The following is a 21,116-nucleotide window of genomic DNA, read 5'->3' on the forward strand; positions in this document are numbered from 1 at the left end:
ATTCACTCCGGGTAGAGTCATTCCTCTCCTCCGCCTTTTCTTCTGGGAACCTTTCCTTCTATATCCCTTTCGTTGTGTCACCCAGCCTCCCTCTTTTTCTCTCAGTCGCGGGCCCTAAAGCTCCATTACTCCGAGGGAGTCTCACCGACTAGAGGAAGGGCGGCCGGACTACAACTCCCAGCAGCCCTTTCGGATTCGCGGTGGATGCTGGGGGCTGAGGTCCCGCGGTCGGCTGGCCGCGTGCGGCCCGGAGCAAGCGCACTACAGGTTCCGTGGCTCCTCGCGCGCGAGCAGTGCTGTCCGGGGCGGGGCGGGGCGGGGCGCGGCGGGAGAGGCGGAGACGGAGGCGGAGGAGGAGGCGGGCGGGTGTGCGCGCGGGTGTGCCGGCGGGCGGAGGAAGGGGTGGGAGTGGAGCCTATGGAGGGAAAGAGTGGGGGTATGGGGGAGGGAAGGGGCTGGGAGTCGGGAGGCGGGGCCGAGCCGGAGCTGGAGCTAGAGCCCGAGCCGGCGGCTGCAGTAGAGGCGGTGATGTCGGTGCAGGTCGTGTCGGCAGCGGCCGCCGCGAAGGTACCTGAGGTGGAGCTGAAGGATCTGAGTCCCTCCGAGGCGGCGCCGCAGCTGGGACTGAGCCCCGCGGCCGTGAGCGCCATGGCCCCCGCGGCGGGCGGCGGCGACCCCGAGGCTCCGGCTCCGGCTCCGGCTCCGGCTCCGGCGGCAGAGCGGCCCCCGGCCCCCGGCCCCGGCTCGGGGCCCGCCGCCGCGCTCAGCGCCGCTGCGGGGAAAGTGCCCCAGGCGTCGGCGATGAAGCGGAGCGACCCTCACCACCAGCACCAGCGGCTCCGCGACGGCGGCGAGGCCCTGGTCAGCCCCGACGGCACGGTCACCGAGGCGCCGCGCACCGTCAAGAAGGTATCGGGGGCCGGGACGGCGGGAGGCCGGGACGGCGCGGCTCCTCTCGGCACGCGGCGGCACCCTCCACGCCCTCCCGCGGCGGGGTGGGGGGGCTGCGCCCCGCTTTCCGAGGCGCCTCGGCGGAGCTGAGGGAGCAGAGACTCCGGGGGGCACAGCCGCACCGGGCGACGAATAACATGGAGGCAGCGCGCTCCCTGACCCCTTGGACCTGGCTGTTGGGAGCACCCAGTACGATCACCCACCTCCACCACGAGGGTCCCCCCCGCCCCCGCCACACACACACAGACCCAAGTGCTGCCCGGATGGTGGAGCAAACCCTCCCCGCCTCCCGGAGCGCAGCCGCGGTTGTAAGAGGCTGCAGGCGCAGCTCTGCCCCGAGTAGGATGCGCTGCCTCCGGCGCCTGTCTGGGTTTCTGTGCCGATGGGGGGACTTTCTGGGGCCGCCGCTTTCTCGGGGTGAAGAGGAGGGGCTGGAGGGATGTCGTGGCCGGTATTCCAGAGATTGCGCTGTCACACACACACACACACACACACCCGCGCACACGCAGTCTCTGGATGGGAAGGGGAGTGGAGAGATCTCGTCTCTCACCACTCTTCTTCTTCTTCTTCTTGCGCGGTGCGGGTCCCCCGGGGGGCTCAGCAGTCGGTCGCCGGGATTTTTTCAGGCTTTGCTTGGAAGGATTGTGTGGTCGGTTCCTTCCTTGCTGGCGATCGGCAAGTGTTCCGGGGACGCGCCAGTGGCTTTGAGGGGGAGGCCTGGGACGAGGTGGGGTGGGGAGGCTCCGTCTCAGCTGACAGCTTCGGAGCACCGGGGATAAGTTGACGAGATGTGTGAGCCCCTCGGTGTTGTGCTTACAATGGCTGTCACCAGGGTGTGTGTGTGTGTGTGTGTGTGTGTGTGTGTGTGTGTGTGTGCGCGCGCCTGCCTTTCACTCACGGAGCTGAGCAACACACACACACACACACACACACACACACACACACACACACACTCAGAAGGAAAAAAAAAATCACCCAGGAGCTGAAGCGTATAAAAAGAGCTTAGGATTTGAATTCTCAAAGCAGAATGTGAACACAGCGACTTACTTGCCTTTATTGTTGCGGCTGATTTTTAATTGCTCGCTCAGAACAGCAGTGAAGCGGCAGCGGAGGGGGAAGTCTGCCTTGGTTTCTACTCTGGAGGACTTGGCTGCCTTAGGACCTTGGGTCCAGCCTATCTTGGATGTGCCGGTCTCATGATTAAGGTAGATAGCGGGTAACCTCTTCACCTGGACTACCCAAATGTAATATGTGAGCAAGACTGAAGGGCCAGGGAAAGAGCTCGGTAGTGCAGCACCAACTCCTACGCCTGAAGCCCTTGAGGTCCCAGGTTCAGTCCCTGTGCCACCTTAAGCCAGAGCCGAGCAGTGCTGTGGTCATTCCTCTGTCATCCTGTCTCATTCAGACCCCTTCATTCTGTCACTTTCGGAATCAGTGAATTTTAGGGAGAAAAAAAAAAAGACACTTCAGGACTGACACAGTCCTTGTCATTTCCAGTATGAGAACTCCTCCAGGAGGAGCTGTAGACGGGAAGAGAGGCACCAGAATTGGCACTACCGAGATGATGGGTCTGGAAATCTGAAACATCATTTTTCAGTTGTTGGGTTCATTTTTTTATATAATAAAAAAAATATTTACTTTCCCTTTTACTGCCCTTGTTTTTTTATTGTTGTTGTAGTTATTATTGTTGTTGTTATTGATATCATTGTTAGATGGGACAGAGAGAAATGGAGAGAGGAGGGGAAGACAGAGAGGGGGAAAGAAAGACAGACACCTGCAGACCTGCTTCACAGCCTGTGAAGCGACTCCCCTGCAGGTGGCGGGGGGGCTGGAACCAGGAGCCTTACACCGGTCCTTGTGCTTTCGCACCCCACTGCGCTACCTGCCGACTCCTGTTGGGTTCATTTTTAACTTTGGTCAGTTTTTGCCTCCTTGTGATTCAGTGTGTGAGTGTGTAAAATCTTAATTTGTTAGGTGGTCCGAGGGTAAAAGATTTTAACAAGTTGAATGAGAGAGATACAGACAGATCAGAGCATTGCCCAGCTCTGACTTGTGGTGCTGCTGGAGATTGAACCTAGGAACTCATAGACTTCTGCATGGAGGTCTTTTGCAGAGCCATTATGCTGTTTCTCTAGCAAGGAAGCTATGGAGGGAGTGTGGGACAGACAGGCAGAAACAGACACTTGCAGCACTGCTTCACTACTCATGAAGCACCCCTCTCCCCCAGGTGGGAACTAGGGATTTGAACCCCAGGTCCTTGCACATGGTAATATGTGCACTTTGCCAAGTGTGCCACCACCTGGACCCACAAACTGCTTTTAGAAATGGGATTTACAGTCATGTGGACCTGGGTTTGCATCCTCGCACCCCTGTTAACTTGCTTCCAGAGGTTTTCAAATTCTCTAAAAACCTTAGTTTTCTCATATATAAAATGAGGATATTAAGATGACTAAGGATGAGAAGTATTTGTAAAAGATCTTATCATGGGAGTCGGACTGTAGTGCAGCGGGTTAAGCGCACATGGCACAAAGCTCAAGGACCTGTGTAAGGATCCCGGTTCGAGCCCCTGGCTCCCCACCTGCAGGGGAGTCGCTTCACAAGCGGTGAAGCAGTTAAGCAGGTGTCTTATCTTTCTCTCCCCTTCTCTGTCTTCCCCTCCCCTCTCTATTTCTCTCTGTCCTATCTAACAACAATGACATCAGTAACAATAACTACAATAATAAAAAACAACATGGGCAACAAAAGGGGAAATAAATAAATATAAAAAAATATAAAAAAGATCTTATCATTAAACTTGGTACCTATAATAGTATAATAGGTGTTTAAGAAATGATAGCTCTAAGTCTTAAGAAGAATTGACTTTAGTGGGGATAGATAGCATAATGGTTATGCAAACAGACTCTCCAGCCTTGAGGCTCTGAAGTCCCAGGTTTAGTCCTCCTGAACCACCATAAGCCTAAGCTGATCAATGCTCTGGTAGAAAGAAAAGAAAATTTTGATTTTTATCTTACTCCCTCCTCCCATCATGAATTGAGGACATGTCACCATGACTTCCTCTAGAAGATACAATTTTATTTGTGCTGTATGTAAAGAAGTTAAAAAAAAAAAGCAGCTAGCAATACAGTCTGCTTTTCTTCTTAATTTCTTTTCTCTATCTGAATTCTAGATGTCCTTCTTGGCCATTTATCTTGCTTCTGACCCACCTTCTTCCTGTTTTCCCAGTAGCAAAATGTAGTTTCTGTGAGTCTAGATTTACTCAGCAGCCTCAAGGCTATAGAAGACAGGGCTGAGCTTGCCTTACCATGTTAATTACAACCAAAAACCAGCCTCTCTGCTGAAAGTTAAACTGGTGAAGGTCTGGGCAAGGATACAGCTTTTATGACATAACTAAAGGTTTTTCTGAGCTGCTTGTCAGTAACTTTTCCCCCCCTTTTGCTTTTTGTAATCAAACCTTGTGTCTTTTACCTGCAAAGCTTCACCGCAGAGCTTCTCCCTGTCTACATTAAAAGAAGTGTGCAAGACTGCCCTTCTCTCCCCATGTTGGAAGTCATCTCACTGAGGGACTCGATATGTCAATATGTCACATTTGATTCCTTGAGCCTTTCTTGATTTTTGAATTGCTTATTTCCATTGTCATTCTGACCTTGACTCCCATTTGTTTTTATCATATAGAGGTGCCTGGGGTGTGGTGTGGGGGCTACACATTGAAATAGCTTACTTCCACTCTGCCATGGGTGGCTGTGGCTTTTACTTGGTGGCTGCCACACACACAGCCTATTTTTTTTTAAATTTTTTAAAAAATATTTATTTATTCCCTTTTGTTGCCCTTGTTGTTTATTGCTGTAGTTATTGATGTCGTTGTTGTTGGATAGGACAGAGAGAAATGGAGAGAGGAGGGGAAGACAGGGGGGGGGGAGAGAAAGACAGTCACCAGCAGACCTTCACAAGCAGTGTGCAGGTAGGGAGCTGGGGGCTCAAACCAGGATCCTTACACCGGTCTTGTGCTTTGCACCACCTGCGTTTAACCCACTGCACTACCACCAGACTCCACACACACAGCCTATTTACCTTAAGTCACATTGCTGTTGTTGGCTTCCTGTTCTCTATCATACATCTGTCATCAGTTTTCTTAGTTCTGCGTCTGCTCAGTCACACAAGGGAACCCCCCCCCCCCCCCCCCCCCCCGCCAAGAGCCAGAATTCCCAAGTGCAGTAATTAATAAGGGTGAACATATGGTGTAAAAGTTAGTCAGTCTTACCTTGGGTACTTACCTCCATCCTGTAACTCGTGGTGCTCCAAGGACCAAATTTTGTCATTGTAGTTATGATATATTTATATATCATGTCTTTCTTTATAAGCTCATATCAAGTGCATCCAACAAATGAAAAATCTATGTAAGGAATGATTTGTAAAATAGAAAGGTAGGTTCCAGAGTGAATGCAGTAGTAGTATCTGAGAAGGTTTTTTCCCCTTGTGTTCTTGAACTTGGGATGTCACAGTGCTGTGGGGAAAACAAGGCAGGACAGGACTTATTTCAGAGAATTCTGTTCAAACTTTTCAACAGTACAGATGTGTGTGTGCAAGCCCCAGGCAAGAACTGCAGAGCATTTGTGCTTACATCAGTATCAGTAATAACTGTGTTCAAGCAGATGCCTGCTTTTGGCAAACATTGCCACTTTGCACTGGCTTTGCTACTTACTGTCAGCAGAGAATGAGTTGAGCCATGTTCAAGCTTTCTTGCCCAAATTCTTTAAGCCCTTGATTTGGTTAATTATAGTTTACTAAAATGGAACCTTTGGAGATGGGTGTGGGAATGTGGAGACATGACTCCTTTTGCCTGCAAAATAGATAGTAAAGTGGTTGGTTGGCAGATTGACCCTAGTAAATTACCATTAATTTGCCAGGAATTGCTAGCTTGGCTTTTTAATTTTTTTTTTTAATCATAGCAAAAACACAGATATAGGTGGCATTTTCTCCATTTTTACAGATAAGAAAATGAGGTCTAGAGAGAAGACATGTCTTGCCCAAGGTTAAACCTCTAGAAGTGGACTTAAACCTCTGTCAACCATCTGTTAGCTGTTTTGTTTCTAAGCTGCAGTGATTCATTTTGTTTTGTTTTATTTATTTATTGGATAAGAGACAGAGAGAAACTGGGGGGGGGGGGAGAAAGGGGTAAGAAATACACCTACAGCTCTGCTTCACCACTTGTGAAGGCCCTGTAGGTGGGGACTGGGAGCTTGAACCTGTGTCCTTGCCCATTGTAACTTGTGCTCAGCCAGGTTGTGCTACCACCTGGCCTCCACAATGATTCTTTTTATTTTTAAAAATATTTATTTATGTACGCATTTAATGTGTATATATGTATGAGAGAGAATACTAGAATATCATTGTGGTACATGTGACACTGGGGATTGAACTCAGGACCTCATGCCTTTGAGTCTAATATTTTACCCCACCTGCTTCATCTCCAGGGCAGCCTTTCTAATGTTTTAGATATTGTGCTTCTGACCTTCTCCCTGAAACCTGTCTGAATACTCAGTGAAGTTAGTGATTTAAGGCTTAGGTCATCCCAAAGTCAAAGTAAGGAGAGGGTAAGTTAGATCTTGACTCAAGAATTGTAAATGTAAGGGCTGGGAGACAGCATAGTGATTCTGCAAAAGACTTTCATGCCTGAGGTTCTGAGGTCCCAGGTTCAGTCTCCAGCACCACCATAAGCCAGAGCTGAGCAGTGCTCTGGTCAGTCGGTCAGTCTCTCTCTCATTTAATTAACTAATTAATTGATTAATCAATTAAAAGAACTATAAACTTAGAAGAGACAAAGAAGGGTGGGGGTAAGATAGCATAATGGTTATGCAAAGAGACTCGTGCCTAAGGTTCTAAAGTCCCAGGTTCAATTCCCTGCACCACCATAACCAGAGCTGATCCGTGCTCTGGTGGTTAAAAAAAAAGAGGAGGAGGAGGGGGAAGAAGGAGGAGAAGAATAAGAAGGAGAAGAAGGGGAGGAAGAAGGAGAAGAAGAAGGGGAAGAAGAGGAAGAAGAACATCTTAGAGAAAAGCATTTTAGGCTCAATGACGCATTTTTACATTAGTAATTATAGTCAGAAATATGTTCTTGTTTATAAAGTTATAACTACATCTGGAATACTTCAGAAGATATATTTCTCTTCCTGTTCTTAACCATTTTATTTCTGTATTTCCAGTTCCAACTGTATGGATCCATCTCTGATGAAACTTTTTGAAAGTTAGGGACTGGAAGATAGCACACACACCAAAGTGAGAGACTCTAGTTTGACAGAGGGTAGGTGGCATAATGGTTATGCAAAGAAACTCTCATGCCTGAGGCTACAAAGTCCCAGGTTCAATCCCCCATACCACCATAAGCCAGAGCTGAACAGTGCTTTGGTTAAAAACAATAATAATAGGGAGTCGGGCAGTAATGCAGCGGGTTAAGTGCACATAGCACAAAGCACAAGGACCTGCGTAAGGATCCTGGTTTGAGCCCCCGGCTTCCCACCTGCAGGGGAGTCGCTTCACAGGTGGTGAAGCAGGTCTGTAGGTATCTTATCTTTCTCTCCCCCTCTCTGTCTTCCCCATCTCTCTCCATTTCTATCTGTCCTATCCAACAATGACAACATCAATAACAATAATAACTACAACAATAATAACAACAATAACATCAAAAAGGGCAACAAAAGGGGATAAATAAATAAATACTAAAATAATAATAAGAACAACATTCAATAAGAATCTCTAGCTTAAGAACTGGGAGTATGGGTGGGGGTAGATAGCATAATGGTTATGCAGAGACTCTCATACCTGAGGCTCCAAAGTCTCAGGTTCAGTGCTCTGGTGGAAAAAAAAAAAAAAAAGAAGTGGGGTGGTAGCACAGCAGGTTAAGCGCACGTGGCGCGAAGTACAAGGACTGGTGGAAGGATCCCGGTTCGAGCCCCCACCTGCAGGGGAATCGCTTCTTTCTCTCCTCCTCTCTGTCTTCCCCTTCTCTCTCCATTTCTCTCTGTCCTATCCAGCAACAACAACATCAGTAACAACAACAACAGCAACAATTGAAAAAAAAAAAAAGGGCAACCAAAGGGAAAATGAATAAATAAAATAAAAAAAAAAGGCGTAAGGATCCTGGTTCGAGCCCCCAGCTCCCCACCTGCAGGGGAGTCGCTTCACAGGTGGTGAAGGCATATCTGCAGGTGTCTTTCTCTCCTTCTCTCTGTCTTCCTTTCCTCTATTTCTCTCTGTCCTATCCAACAACGACATCAACAAAAATAATAATAACTACTACAACAAAACAAGGGCAACAAAAGGAAATAAATAAAAAAATTTAAAAAAGATTTGGTGAGTAAAAAAAAAAAAAGCTTTAAAAAAAAGAATAAATAAAAAAGAAGAAGAAAAAGAACTGGGAGTGTCAGGCCATTGGTTGGGAAGAAAATAAGTATATGTAACATTTATTGAAATTTCTTTTTTTTTCTTTTGTCTTTTGCCTCCAGTCACTGGGGCTTGGTGCCAGCACTACAAACCCATGGCTTCTGGTCAGGTTTTCCTTTTATTTATTTAATTAATTTATTTTTTACTTATTCATTATGACAGAGAGAAATTAAGATGGGAGGGGAGAGAGGGAGAGAGAAAGAGAAAAAGATAGATACCTGAGGCAGCCCTGCTTCACCACTTGTGAAGTACCCGCCCTGCAACAGAGGAGCAGGGGTTTGAACCTGGGTTCTTATACCTTAGTATAAGAACCACCATACAGTCCTCTGAAATTCTTTTAGGAAACTTAGTTTTGAAAGGAAGTAAAGACAGGGGCTGGGCTGTAGTGCAGTGGGTTAAGCACACACTGCTCAAAGTGCAAGTACCAGAGTAAGGATCCTGGTTCAAGCCGCTGGCTCCCCACCTGCAAGGGGTCACCTCACAAGTGGTGAACAGGTCTGCAGGTGTCTGTCTTTCTCTCCCCCTCTGTCTTTTCCTTTCTAGATTTCTCTCTGTCTTATCCAACAACATCACCAGTGACAACAGTAACAATAAATACAACAACAAGGGCAACAAAAAAAAAAAAAAGGAAGGAAGAGGACAGCAGAGACTTAAGTAGGAAAAGTTATAACCAAAAGTTTATTTTTTTTTAATTATTTATTTATTCACTTTTTGTTGCCCTTGTTTTTTTATTGTTGTAGTTATTGATGTCATTGTTGTTAGATAGGACAGAGAGAAATGGAGAGAGGAGGGGAAGACAGAGAGGGGGAGAGAAAGACAGACACCTGCAGACCTGCTTCGCTGCTTGTGAAGTGACTCCTCTGCAGGTGGGGAGCTGGGGGCTCAAACCAGGATCCTCACGTTGGTTCTTGCACTTTGAGCCACCTGCACTTAACCCGCTGCACTACCGCCCGACTCCCAAGTTTATTTTATTTTATTTTATTTTATTTTATTTTATTTTATTTTATACAATTTCTCTTCCCATGATAGGTGTCTGCAGAACACTCTCACCCCTAACTTAGATCCTCTTCCACAGTCATTCGTGAAGACCCAAATCCCCTCTCCACACCTTCCCTTCCCTTCCTTTCCCCTTCTTCACCAAAATCCTTTGCTTTTCTGCAGCGCAACACACCCAGTACAAGTTTAACTTTATGTCCTTTTTTTTTTTTTTAAATTCACTTATTGGATAGAGACAGATAAATTGAAAGGAAGGACGAAATAGAGAGGGAGACAGAGAGACACCTGTGGCACTGTTTCACTGCTGGGGACACTTCCCCCTGCAAGTGGGGATGAGGGTCTTGAACCTGGGTAACATATGCTTAATTGAGTGCTCCATCACCTGACCCTCAGTTGTGTGTGTGTGTGTTTGTTTGTGTGCATGTGTGCGTGCGTGTGTGTTTGTCACCAGGATTATCACTGGAGCTTGGTGCCAGGAACTAGAAATCCACCACTTATGGTTGCCAATTTTTCTCCAAACACCACCCCCCCATTTTATTTGATAGAACAGGGAGAAATTGAGAAGGGAGAAGGAGATAGAGGGAGAAAGATGGATACCTGCAGACCTGCGTCACCACTTGTGAAGTGTCCCACTGCAGGTGGGGAGCAAGGGCTCTTTGCATAGGTCCTTGTGCATAGTTCTATGTGTGCTTAACCAGGTGGACCACCCCCCTTCTCTCCAAGATGAGCCTTGGATGTAGATTTGAGAAGTACAAAGAGAAATCTCCCTTTGGTGGCTTTCTTCTGCTTTTTTTTTTTTTTTTTAAATGAGATGTTGGGAATGGCTAGTGTTGTACTTTGCGGCGTGAAGTCCTGAGTTCAATCCCTGACATTGCATGTGTCAGAGTGGTACTCTAGTTCTCTCTCTCCTTCTTTCTCTCTCTTGTGTTAATCTTTAGAAGAAAAAGATATATCATTATATCATTATTAAAAAAAAAGAAAGGGAGAAAGAGAAAAAACAAGGAAAGAAAGAAAGAAAGAAAGAAAGAAAGAAAGAAAGGAAGCTAAACCATGGGAGCCAGAGAGATAGCTGAATAGGGCCATGGTTTGAACTCTGACACTACATGGGAGTGCCGTGTTACTAGGGAAAGTTGTAGTGACAGTGCCTCTCCTTGTCTCTGTTTCTGTCTAAATGAAAAAGTAGCACAGGAGCAGTGAGATTGCATGCGCTCAAGGTCCTGGCTTAGAAAAAAAAAGACCCATGAAAGATTAAAACAAGAGACAGTATGAAATTGTCATTTGCAGTGGATTGGAAAGGGAACTTACTTTTTGCATTTGCCACTGTACATATGAGGTCGACAGTTATATGAATCTACTAGTGAAATTCATCTGACTGGTTTTCTAATTTTCAGTAGCAACTCTCAGTTCTATGGATGCAGAAAGCACACTACTCAGTTTCCAAAGTTAGCATACCACTCATCTAGCACACCACTCAGTTTCCAAAGCAGCAGGACTCATCTGTGGCTGAATCGAACAGAAAGAAAACTGACAGAAAGGCTATGAGCTCCTTTTTGGAATGGAGAGGCCTTTTTTTTCTTCTTCTTTTTTTTTAATGACTTAATAGGTTGACAAGACTGTAGGATCAGAGAGTTACAATTCCACACATTTCCCACCACCAGAGTTCCATATCACATCCCCTCTACTGGAAGCTTTCCTGTTCTCTATAATCTGAGATCATGGACCCAGGATCATTATGGGGTGCAGAAGGGTGGAGGTCTGACTTCCGTAATTGCTTCTCTGCTGGACATGGACATTGACAGGTTGATCCATACTCCCAGCCTGTTCTATCTTTCCCTCTGGGGAGGTGGGGTTCCAGGGTTACATTGGTGAGTTCGTCTGAGGAAGTCAGGTTGGAGTCATGGTAGCATCAGCAACTTGGTGGCTGAAAAGCACTAAGGTATAAAGCAGAATAAATTGTTTAATAATCAGGGACCTAAACGTAAGAATATAGCAGATAAGATTTGGGGTCTCCTAGTAGGTCTACTTTAGGTATATTCTTTTTTTTGCCTCTAGGGTTATTGTTGGGGCTTGGTGCCTGCACTATGAATCTACTTCTCCTGGAGGCCATTTTTTCCCTTTTGTTGCCATTGTTATTGTTGTTGTTAACTCTTATTGTTATTGCTGTCATTGTTGTTGGCTAGGACAGAGAGAAATGGAGAGAGGAGGGGAAGACAGAGGGGGAGAGAAAGATAGACACCTGCAGACCTGCTTCATTGCTCTTGAGCTGGGGGCTCGAACTGGGATCCTTGAGCATTGCACCATGTGCGCTTAACCCGCTGCGCTACAGCCCGCCGCCCTATTTTAGGTATATTCTAAGGGGCCCATGCTGCGCTGTCTTAAGACTGCACAGCCACAGACACTCTCGACACCGTACACAGAGTGGATTGGCAAAGGCATTGTGACTGCTAGTGCCCAGCTGCAGCTCCTGCTCCACCACAACTGCATCCCCACAACTGGAAACTGTAGAAGACATATTGGGAGGGTGTGAGGCTATTTTTCACTCAGAGCCAGAAAGTGCTAAGGGAAGGAGTAGTAGGAAGGTAATAGACTACTGGGTAACAGGTGGTCAGGGAGGTAAGGCATGGGGGTTTAGGATCCTGTTGGAGGAGGGTTGACCCCAAGCTTACATAGTGGGTCTTGACAGCAGCTCACAGACTTCACTGGGGAATTCGGTCAGAGATGTCGAGGGCTGGTAATGTGGCAAAGTCTCCTCTTGTTGCCATGGGCAGTATTTCAGCCCACTGATCTCAAAGTCATCACTGATTGGCATTATGCTATTCCACTGCAGAATACTGTGCCCCAGTATGGTTCCGTAGCCCCCATGTCCACTTGGTCGATTCCAAATTATATTCCTCCATGAGGATAATTTCTGGAACCATCCGTTCCACCCCGGTTCCATGGCTGCCAGTTCTTAGCAACATCGCCCCGCCAGATATTCGTCGGGATGCGGCATCATCTAAGTTCATTTCCCACGTCTACGCTCTACCGGACCTGCCAATATACGCGGATATCTTCGCCCACCCTGTCCAACGCTTGACGTCTTATCACCCAATCTGGTCCCCTACGCCTACACTGAACTTCTCTGTTCCAGTCTCTTGGAAACAGAGCTGGCAGTCAGCTGAGGTAAAGAACAAACACCTCATCACAGACCCCTGTAAGCGTCAACCCGGCTTTGACCTAGCACGTTATGATTGGGCCCTCCTCAATCGCTATGGAACAGGCCATGGCCGGTGCGCCGCTATGTTCCATCGCTGGGGAGCCAGAGATGACCCGAACTGCCCCTGCGGCTACAGACAGACTATGACCCACATAGTCAACGACTGCCACCTCTCCAGATTCAAAGGAGGTCTCGAAACTTTACATCAGGCTCAACCTGACGCTGCTGACTGGCTACGGAAGAAGGGCAAATGCTAGAAGAAGAACTGATTGGCAAAGCCCGGGGCAAATTTAATTACTCTTCTTGAGCCTGTATTTTTTCACCTGTGAAACCAAGATAATGGCATTCATCTGAAAGCATTATCATTCAGTGAAATAACAGAGAAAAATAGATGCCTGGCAGAGAGTAAATATTCAGTAACTGGTAGCTACTCAGGAAGAGTTAGAAAAGCTATTTTTATTTATGCTTTTAACTGTTTTTTTAAATCTAGATTGGTCATTTTCTCTATGGCTTAAATATTTTCTGTCTTAGAATGACCTTTTCTAGTCCAGATTTATAAACAAATTCTTTTATGCTTTCAACAGTTTTTATGGCTCTGTTTTATTATATTTTAGTCTTTAAGCCATCTGGTACTTACTGTGTTTTTCTTTGTAATGCAAGATAGGGAATGTTTGTGATGTGAGATAGCTTTACTTGTTCTCAAGTAAATTTGGATGTTTTATTTTATTTTATTTTATTGAATGCTTTATTTTGGTGGGGATGGGGAGTTTATTATCTGTTTCTTTAACTTCTTTTAACTGTGTTTCTAAATTTCTATCTGGACATGTAGAAGTAACTTAAAATTTTTATTTTATTTCATGAGATAGGGAACAGGAGAGAGAGAGAGAGGTATCAGAGTAGCACTCTGATATATGCAGTGCCAGAGACTGATCTTGGGACTCATGCTTGCAAGTCCAGAGTTTTACCACTGCACCACGCATGTCCCAGGGAACTTGAAGTTACTTTCCAAGACTGTTTAACTTAAAAATGACACTAAAGTGGCTGGGTTGATGGAACACGGGGTCGAGTGTATGTGTTACAGAGCTGAAGGGTCCAGTCTCTTGGAAACAGAGCTGGCAGTCAGCTGAGGTAAAGAACAAACACCTCATCACAGACCCCTGCAAGCGTCAACCCGGCTTTGACCTAGCACGTTATGATTGGGCCCTCCTCAATCGCTATCGAACAGGCCATGGCCAGTGCGCCGCTATGTTCCATCGCTGGGGAGCCAGAGACGACCCAAACTGCCCCTGCGGCTCCAGACAGACTATGACCCACATAGTCAACGACTGCCACCTCTCCAGATTCAAAGGAGGTCTCGAAACTTTACATCAGGCTCAACCTGACGCTGTTGACTGGCTACGGAAGAAGGGCAAACGCTAGAAGAAGAAGAAGGGTCCCGCTTCAAACCCTCAGTTCCTGCTAGCAGGGGGGAAGCTTCATGAGCAGTGAAACAATGCTGTAGTTCTCTATCTCCCTTTTCTCTCAGTTTCTGTTTCTATCAAATAAATAAATAAAATTATTTTAAAAATAATGATAGTAAAAGTTGCTACATTTTGAGGTCATTCACTTCTTAAGATTGGTTCATTCCAACCAAATTTTGAAAAGATTTATTGCCAGCAGAGTATTTGATTTTGTAGTCAGGTGAATGGTGATCAACCTGATTTGATCCATGTGTCAAGTCAGTCATGATATTCTGGAAAATCTGTGCAGGGAATCAGGGAAAGTTTTTTTTTTTTTTTTTTTTTTTTTTTTACGAAAGCACTGCTCAGCTCTGGTTTATGGTTGTATGGGGGGGTAGAACCAGGGACTTGAGAACCTCAGGCATGACAGTCTGTTTGCATAACCATTAGGCTGTCTGCTTCCAGTCTGGGGCAGTTTTTAAAGAAAGATAGATTTATTACATGTAAAAGAATTTCATGTGACACAGATGACAGAGCGAGCATGAGAGTGCACCACAGCACCTCTCTGGCACATGCCGCACTGGGAAGTCAGGCTGGGGAGTACAGACGAGCAGTCCTGATGCTGTACCATTTGAACTATTCCTTCAGCTGCTAGAGGCAGTTTTTTAAATCTTGAAATTCATTGAATGCATTGGCATTGCCAAAACATGTCATAAGTGCACAATTTCATGGCCAGGTTGGTAGATGGTTGAGTGGTTGGAGTACTGGATTTATAAGCATAAGGTCCTGAGTTTGATTCCCTGGCATTGCCTGTGTCAGAGTGATGCTCTGGTTTGTTCGCTCTCTCTCTTTCTCTTTTTTGTTTATTTATTTTTTAAATTTTCCCTTTTGTTGCCCTTGTTGTCTTTTTTTTTTTTTTTTTTTGCTGTCGTTGTTGTTATTGATGTTGTTGCTGTTGGATAGGACAGAGAGAAATGGAGAGAGGAGGGGAAGACAGAGGGGGAGAGAAAGACAGACACCTGCAGACCTGCTTCACTGCCTGTGAAGCGACTCCTTACGCCGGTCCTTGCGCTTTGCGCCACGTGCGCTTAACCCGCTGTGCTACCGACCGGCCCCTTGTGCTCTCTCTTGTGAATGAATGAATAAATACATAAATATTAAAGAAGGAATGCATACTCTCAGACAATTCTGGTTCTATACAAGTGTATACTTCCTAGAACTTGTCTGCCCCCCCAAGTATTGAGTAATCTTGGGTTAACAGTTGGACTTGTTTCATGTTTCTTTTTGTATATGACCTCAGAGATAAAGTCATATTCGGGTTTTGTGGAAGGATAGAATTTTTCATAAACTGCAAGGGAGAGAGAGAGAGAGAGAGAGAGAGAAAGCAGAGAAGAGAGGTATTGACACTACAAGTAATACTAACTATACTCAATAGACTTTTGTGACCTAGGAAGTGGCACAGTGGATCAAACATTGTACTCTCAAGCATGAGGTCTTGAAACTGATCCCTGGTAACATATGTGTCAAAGTGATAATCTGGATCTCATTCTCGTCTTTTATAAATCTTTTTTTAATTTTACATATCTATTTTTTGGATAGAGACAGAAAGAAACTGAGAGGAACAGAGGAGGGAGAGAGAGCGTGCAAGCAAGCCAAGAGTTCTGCTTTACTTGTGAAGTTTCCCCACTGCAGGTAGGGACTGCGGGCTTGAACTTGGGTTCAGTGTGCAAGGGCACATTGTAACATGTGCTCTACTGGCTGTGCCACCACCTGGTCTCTATAAATCTTGGGTGGTGGTGCACCGGGTTAAGTGCACATAGTATGAAGTGCAAGGACCCACGCAAGGATCCCTGTTTGAACCTCTGGCTCCCTACCTGCAGGGGGTCACTTCACAAGTGTGAAGTGTCTATCTTTTTCTCCTCCTCTCTATCTCCCCCACCCCTCTCAATTTCTCTCTGTCCTATCCAATTAAAAATGATATATAACAGCTGCCAGGAACACTGGATTTGTAGTGCCAGCACTGAACCCCAGTGATAACCTTGGAGGCAAAAAATAAATAAAATAGGGGGCCAGGCGCTAGCGCAGTGGGTTAAGCGCACATGGCGCAAAGCCAAGGACCGGTGCAAGAATCCCGGTTCAAGCCACCTGCTCTCTACCCGCAGGGGGGTCGTTTGACAAGTGTCTTGCAGGTCTGCAGGTGTCTTGTCTTTCTCTCTGCCTTTCTATCTTCCCCTCCTCTCTCGATTTCTCTGTCCTATCTAACAACAATGACAGCAGTGACAACAATAATAACAACAACAACAATAACTATAAAACAAAAAGGGGAAAAATAGCCTCCAGGAGCAGTGGATTCATAGTGCAGGCACTAAGTCCCAGCGATAACCCTAGAGGCAAAAATAAATAAATAAATAAATCTTAAAAAAAACAACAGAATACCTCAGACTTTCACATGACTTGAGTAGTGTTCTCCTTAGTTATTTTTGGGAGTGTGTGTATACATAATTATTTTTAATTAATTTTTACCAGAGCATTGCACTTCTCAGTTTTATGGCAGTGCAGGGGATTTAACTGGGAATTTGGAGCCTCAAGCATGAGTCTCTTTGCATAACTGTCATGCTAGTTTCCCTGTCCAGTAGTATCTACTCTGGGTACTTTTAACTGAGCCCCAAAATGCAGCAGAAACCCATGGGATGCCACTGGGTCTATGGAACATCAGATGCTCCCAAGCCAGTTTCAGTTGCGTTCTTGTCTCTGGAACTGCTTGTTCCTGCGCATAATTTTAGTTTGATGTACTCATCATGCTTGGATGGAAAGTCGTTCCTCTCCAGTTTTTCTCTCAGGAGCTTGCATCCTGGATTGCTGGTGAGCAGAGTTCCGTGCTCAGTTCCCCATGGTGCCAATTAACACGCTCCCCTGATGCTATCTGAGTCACGTCAGTCTACCCCGGAGTAGGATCCAGAAACACTGCACCTACAGGGAGGGTTCCTACTGAGTCCTCTGGGGTGTATTGTACTGAAGAATGTGGAGCGGAGAGGGAGAATTCTATGAAAACTAGAAAGATGTGATTTTTTTTTTCACCTGTTGCATAATTTGTGATAAACATTTGTATAGAGCCCTGTGAAGAAACTAAGACCAAGGGGAATCATTTCGTTCTAAATTACTAGATGTTTATTTTTAAAAATTTTCTTTACTTATTGGATAAAGACAGCCAAAAAATTGAGAGGGAAGGTGAGGGGGTGGGGGAAGAGAGGCAGAGAGACAGAAACAGAGACAGACATGCCTGCAGCACTGCCTCACTACTCACAAACTTTCCCCCTGCAGGTGGGGACTAGGGGCTCAAAACCTGGGTCCCTGCGCACTTTAACATGCGCTCAACCAGGTGGGCCACCACTCAGTCCCACTAATTCCTAGATTTAAAACTATAGTATGCAAGGACCAGCGTAAGGATCCCAGTTCGATCCCCTGGCTCCCCACCTGCAGGGGAGTCGCTTCACAGGCGGTGAAGCAGGTCTGCAGGCGTCTTTTCTCTTCCTCTCTCTGTCTTCCCCTCCTCTCTCCATTTCTCTCTGTCCTGTCCAACAACAACATCAATAACAACAATAATAACTACAACAATTAAAAAAAGGTAACAAAAGGGGATATATATATATTAACCAGAGCACTGTTCAGCTCTGGCTTATGGTGGTGCTGGGGAATAAATAAATATGATGCTGTCTCCTTAGTCCCGGGGAATGAACGAACACACACACACAGCATTGCTCAGCTCTGACATGTGGTGATAGTGGGGACTGAATCTTTTTCTTTACAACTCAGTTAGCTCTGTCCTTTGAGGGAATACAATCTTTGGTGAATCACACATGGAAACTTTAGTATTATCTTCTCAGTTCTGTTTTTCCTCTCTGCCAGGTTTATTGCAGGCTTTGTGCCTACACAATTCCACTTCGAGGGGGTAAAGATAGTTGTTCAAAGAGAGGAAGAAAGAAAATTGAGAGGGTAAGAGAGGAGAGACACCATAGCACTGTTTCATTGCTTGTGAAGCTTCCCTCATAGAGCTGCACCCTTGTGATGGTCAGAGGCTTGAACCTAGGCCTCACACATGGTAAAGTGTTAACTTTACTGGGTGAGCTATCATTGGCCTCTCTTCTCTAGACTTTTGTAATGTAATATTCTTGGTTAGAGTCTCTCAGTGAGTGGCACTGATAATTAAACATTTGGAAAGGACTCAGATCTCTCTCTCTTTCTCTTTTCTTATTATATCTATTTAATGATCTAGAGGGAGAGAGAGAAAGGAAGAAGGTGATGAGGGGATCAGAACAGCACTCTGGCATATGCAATACCAGGGATCAAACTCAAGTCCAGAGCTCTAGCACTGCAAACCTCCTAGTTAAACTGGCATATATGTATATATGTATATATCAATCTTATGAGACCTGGCAGTTGTATAGTAATGTTGCTTTTTATTTAATAGCACCAAGTTAAACCAGTTAAGACTCTTCACCTAAAACTTACTGTTGTTTTCGCCGAACTGGCTTCACGGGCGGGTAACAGACGACCAGGGACTCATGGTTGAGCTGTATGCAGTATCTCTTTATTCATGCAGGACGCAGCTCAATCTAAGACGAGCTAAGTTAAACTCAAAGTACAGTACTCTAAAACTCACAATGCTGTCTTTATATATACTTCCCAAGTAGGGTGGAAACAGGATGTGACATAGAGAGGGTGGAGAGAAAAGTGACTGGTGAAAATCAGGGTGTGACAAAGAAGGGATCAGGGTGTGACAAGGAGGGGGGGTGGAGCAAAAACATAACATGAAACAGTGGGGATTGAACCAATGCCCTGGAGGGAGGTGCTTGTTAACAGCGGTTATGTAAATAGAATGAAGTGGTTATGTAAATAGAATAGTGTTAAGCAGGGGGGATTTAAACCAAATGAAACAGAAGGGGTCTCATGCATACCAACACATACTTTATAGATCTTTGTTTTGGTCACTAGAGTGTCACCTCTCCAGACCAAGTGTTCCAGATAGAAAGAGACAGATTCAGGAGGTGGCTTAATGGGTAGTTTTGGACTCTCAAGCATGGTAACTTGAGTTCAGTATCTGGCATTACATGTGCCGAAGTGATGCTCTGGTTCTCTTTCATTAGTAATAAATAAAATATATCTCAAGAAAGAAAGAGAGAGAGAAAAGAAAACAAACCAAGGAATGTTGTTTAAGAAGGAAACAGAGACAGAAGAAAAGACACTATAGCACTGAAGCTTTCTTCCAGTGCAGTGGGGACTAGACTTGAACCTCGTTCACATACATGACAGAGCAGGCACCCTTTCAGATGAGCTGTCTTGCAGGTCCAATTTTTACAGTTTTGTTTCACTTTTTTTCTCCAAAATTGTTCATTATAAAATGTAGCGAAGGGTGGGGGTGGATAGCATAGTGGCTATGCAAAGAGACTCATGCAAGGCTCCAAAGTCCCAGGTTCAATCTCCTGCACCACCGTAAGCTAGAGCTGAGCAGTGCTCTGGTAAAAAGAAATAAAAGGGGGGAATGGGGGCAGATGGTGGTGCCCCTTGGCTGAGTGCACAGTGTGCAAGGACTCGGGTTCAAGCCCCTACCCCCCACCTGCAGGGAGAAAGTTTTGTGAGTGGTGAAGCAGGGTTACAGGTGACTTTCTGTTTCTGTTTCTCTTCCTCTTTATCTCCCCCTACCCTCTCAATTTCTGGCTATCTCTATCCAATAAATAATGATAATAATAGAAAAGCAGCAGAAATAATGCTAGCTGTGTATTTCCACTGGAAGACAGAGAGCCTTAGCAGGAGGACTGCTGGATTGAAAGGAGTAGAAGTGATGGTTGTTTTGGGACTCACTCCTGAAGCCTGTCCCAATCCTGGGGAGAACTAGAAGGGCAACCCTGGGCACCCTGAGAAGGTTGGGACCTTGCCAAGATAGAGCGTGCAATTATAGTTTACTAATGAAAATAAAATTTCAATTAAAGTTTATTCGTATTCTTTTCAGTTCTTTTTTTAGTGCTTGTCTACAGCTCCAGAGAAGATAGCTTGAAAGTACAAACAGTTGCTACATTTTACAAAGATAATGTCTGTGTCTATACTATACATACAAGTAATTCCAGATTTATAAGATGATAGTAAAGAAATATTTTGATCAGAGATGAGAATGTAAATATTCAGAGTGTTCACTTTAGGGTTTTATAGCTTAATGAATTTCCACAGGGGTGAGCAGTCAGAATTAGAAAACATTAGCTTGTGGGGGTAGGGCAATAGGGCAGCAGATTAAGCTCACATGGCTTAAAGTGCAAGGACCGGCGTAAGGATCACCTGTGGGGATGGGGGGGTTACTTCACAAGCAGTGAAGCAGGTCTGCAGGTGTGTATCTTTCTCTCCCCCCTCTGTCTTCCCCTCCTCTCTTCATTTCTTTCTGTCCTATCCAACAACAACGACAGCAATAACAACAACAATAATAACAACAACAAACAACAATAAACAGCAGGGGCAACAAATGGGGGAAAAAATAGTCTCCAGGACTCCAGGAGCAGTGGATTCATAGTGCAGGCACTTCTTCTAGCGTTTGCCCAGTGCAGGCACTGAGCCCTATCAATAACTCCAGAGCAGAGGCAAAAAAAAAAAAAAAAAAAAAAAGGAATGATTTAGCAAATTGAGCACAAAGTAAAAAAAAATCAGTATACACTCCTGTTAACTTATAGTCTCACAAATAACTATTCAATTAATATGAGAGGGGAAAATTTATAAAAAGAAAAAACAACTTGAGTTCTTGTTCTGTAGTACTTCTACCAAATTTATTATCTTGTCAAGTACTTACTTGACAAGATAATAAATTTGTACACTTGGCTTAAAGTGCCACAGAATAAAAACTCATATTCAGTTTCTTTGTGTTTGCAATGTCACTATAGTGGCCTAAAGGTGGTGCAGTGGACTGGGTGTTGGACTCTCCAAGTATGATGTCCCAAATTTAATCCCCGGCATTGCATGTGCCAGAGATATTCTCTGGTTCTCTCTCCATCTCTCTCCTCTCTCTCTTTCATTAATAAATAAGTGAATCTTTAAAAATCTATATGAAGATGTCTTGT

General features: G+C 45.2%; 1 protein-coding gene across 2 annotated transcripts in view; it reads left to right on the plus strand.

Annotated features, from left to right (window-relative positions):
- Nucleotides 1–463: 463 nt before the first annotated feature.
- AHCYL2 (adenosylhomocysteinase like 2) overlaps nucleotides 464–21,116 on the plus strand; it is a 207,166-nt gene continuing 186,513 nt past the window's right edge. For both annotated transcript variants that reach the window (XM_060196543.1, XM_060196544.1), the window contains exon 1: nucleotides 464–909. In XM_060196543.1, the coding sequence (XP_060052526.1) occupies nucleotides 529–909 (381 nt within the window). In that variant the 5' untranslated portion in view covers nucleotides 464–528. The remainder of the gene's footprint in view (nucleotides 910–21,116) is intronic.

Source organism: Erinaceus europaeus, chromosome 8 (genome assembly GCF_950295315.1).
Source record: "Erinaceus europaeus chromosome 8, mEriEur2.1, whole genome shotgun sequence".
Taxonomy (NCBI): Eukaryota; Metazoa; Chordata; class Mammalia; order Eulipotyphla; family Erinaceidae; genus Erinaceus; species Erinaceus europaeus.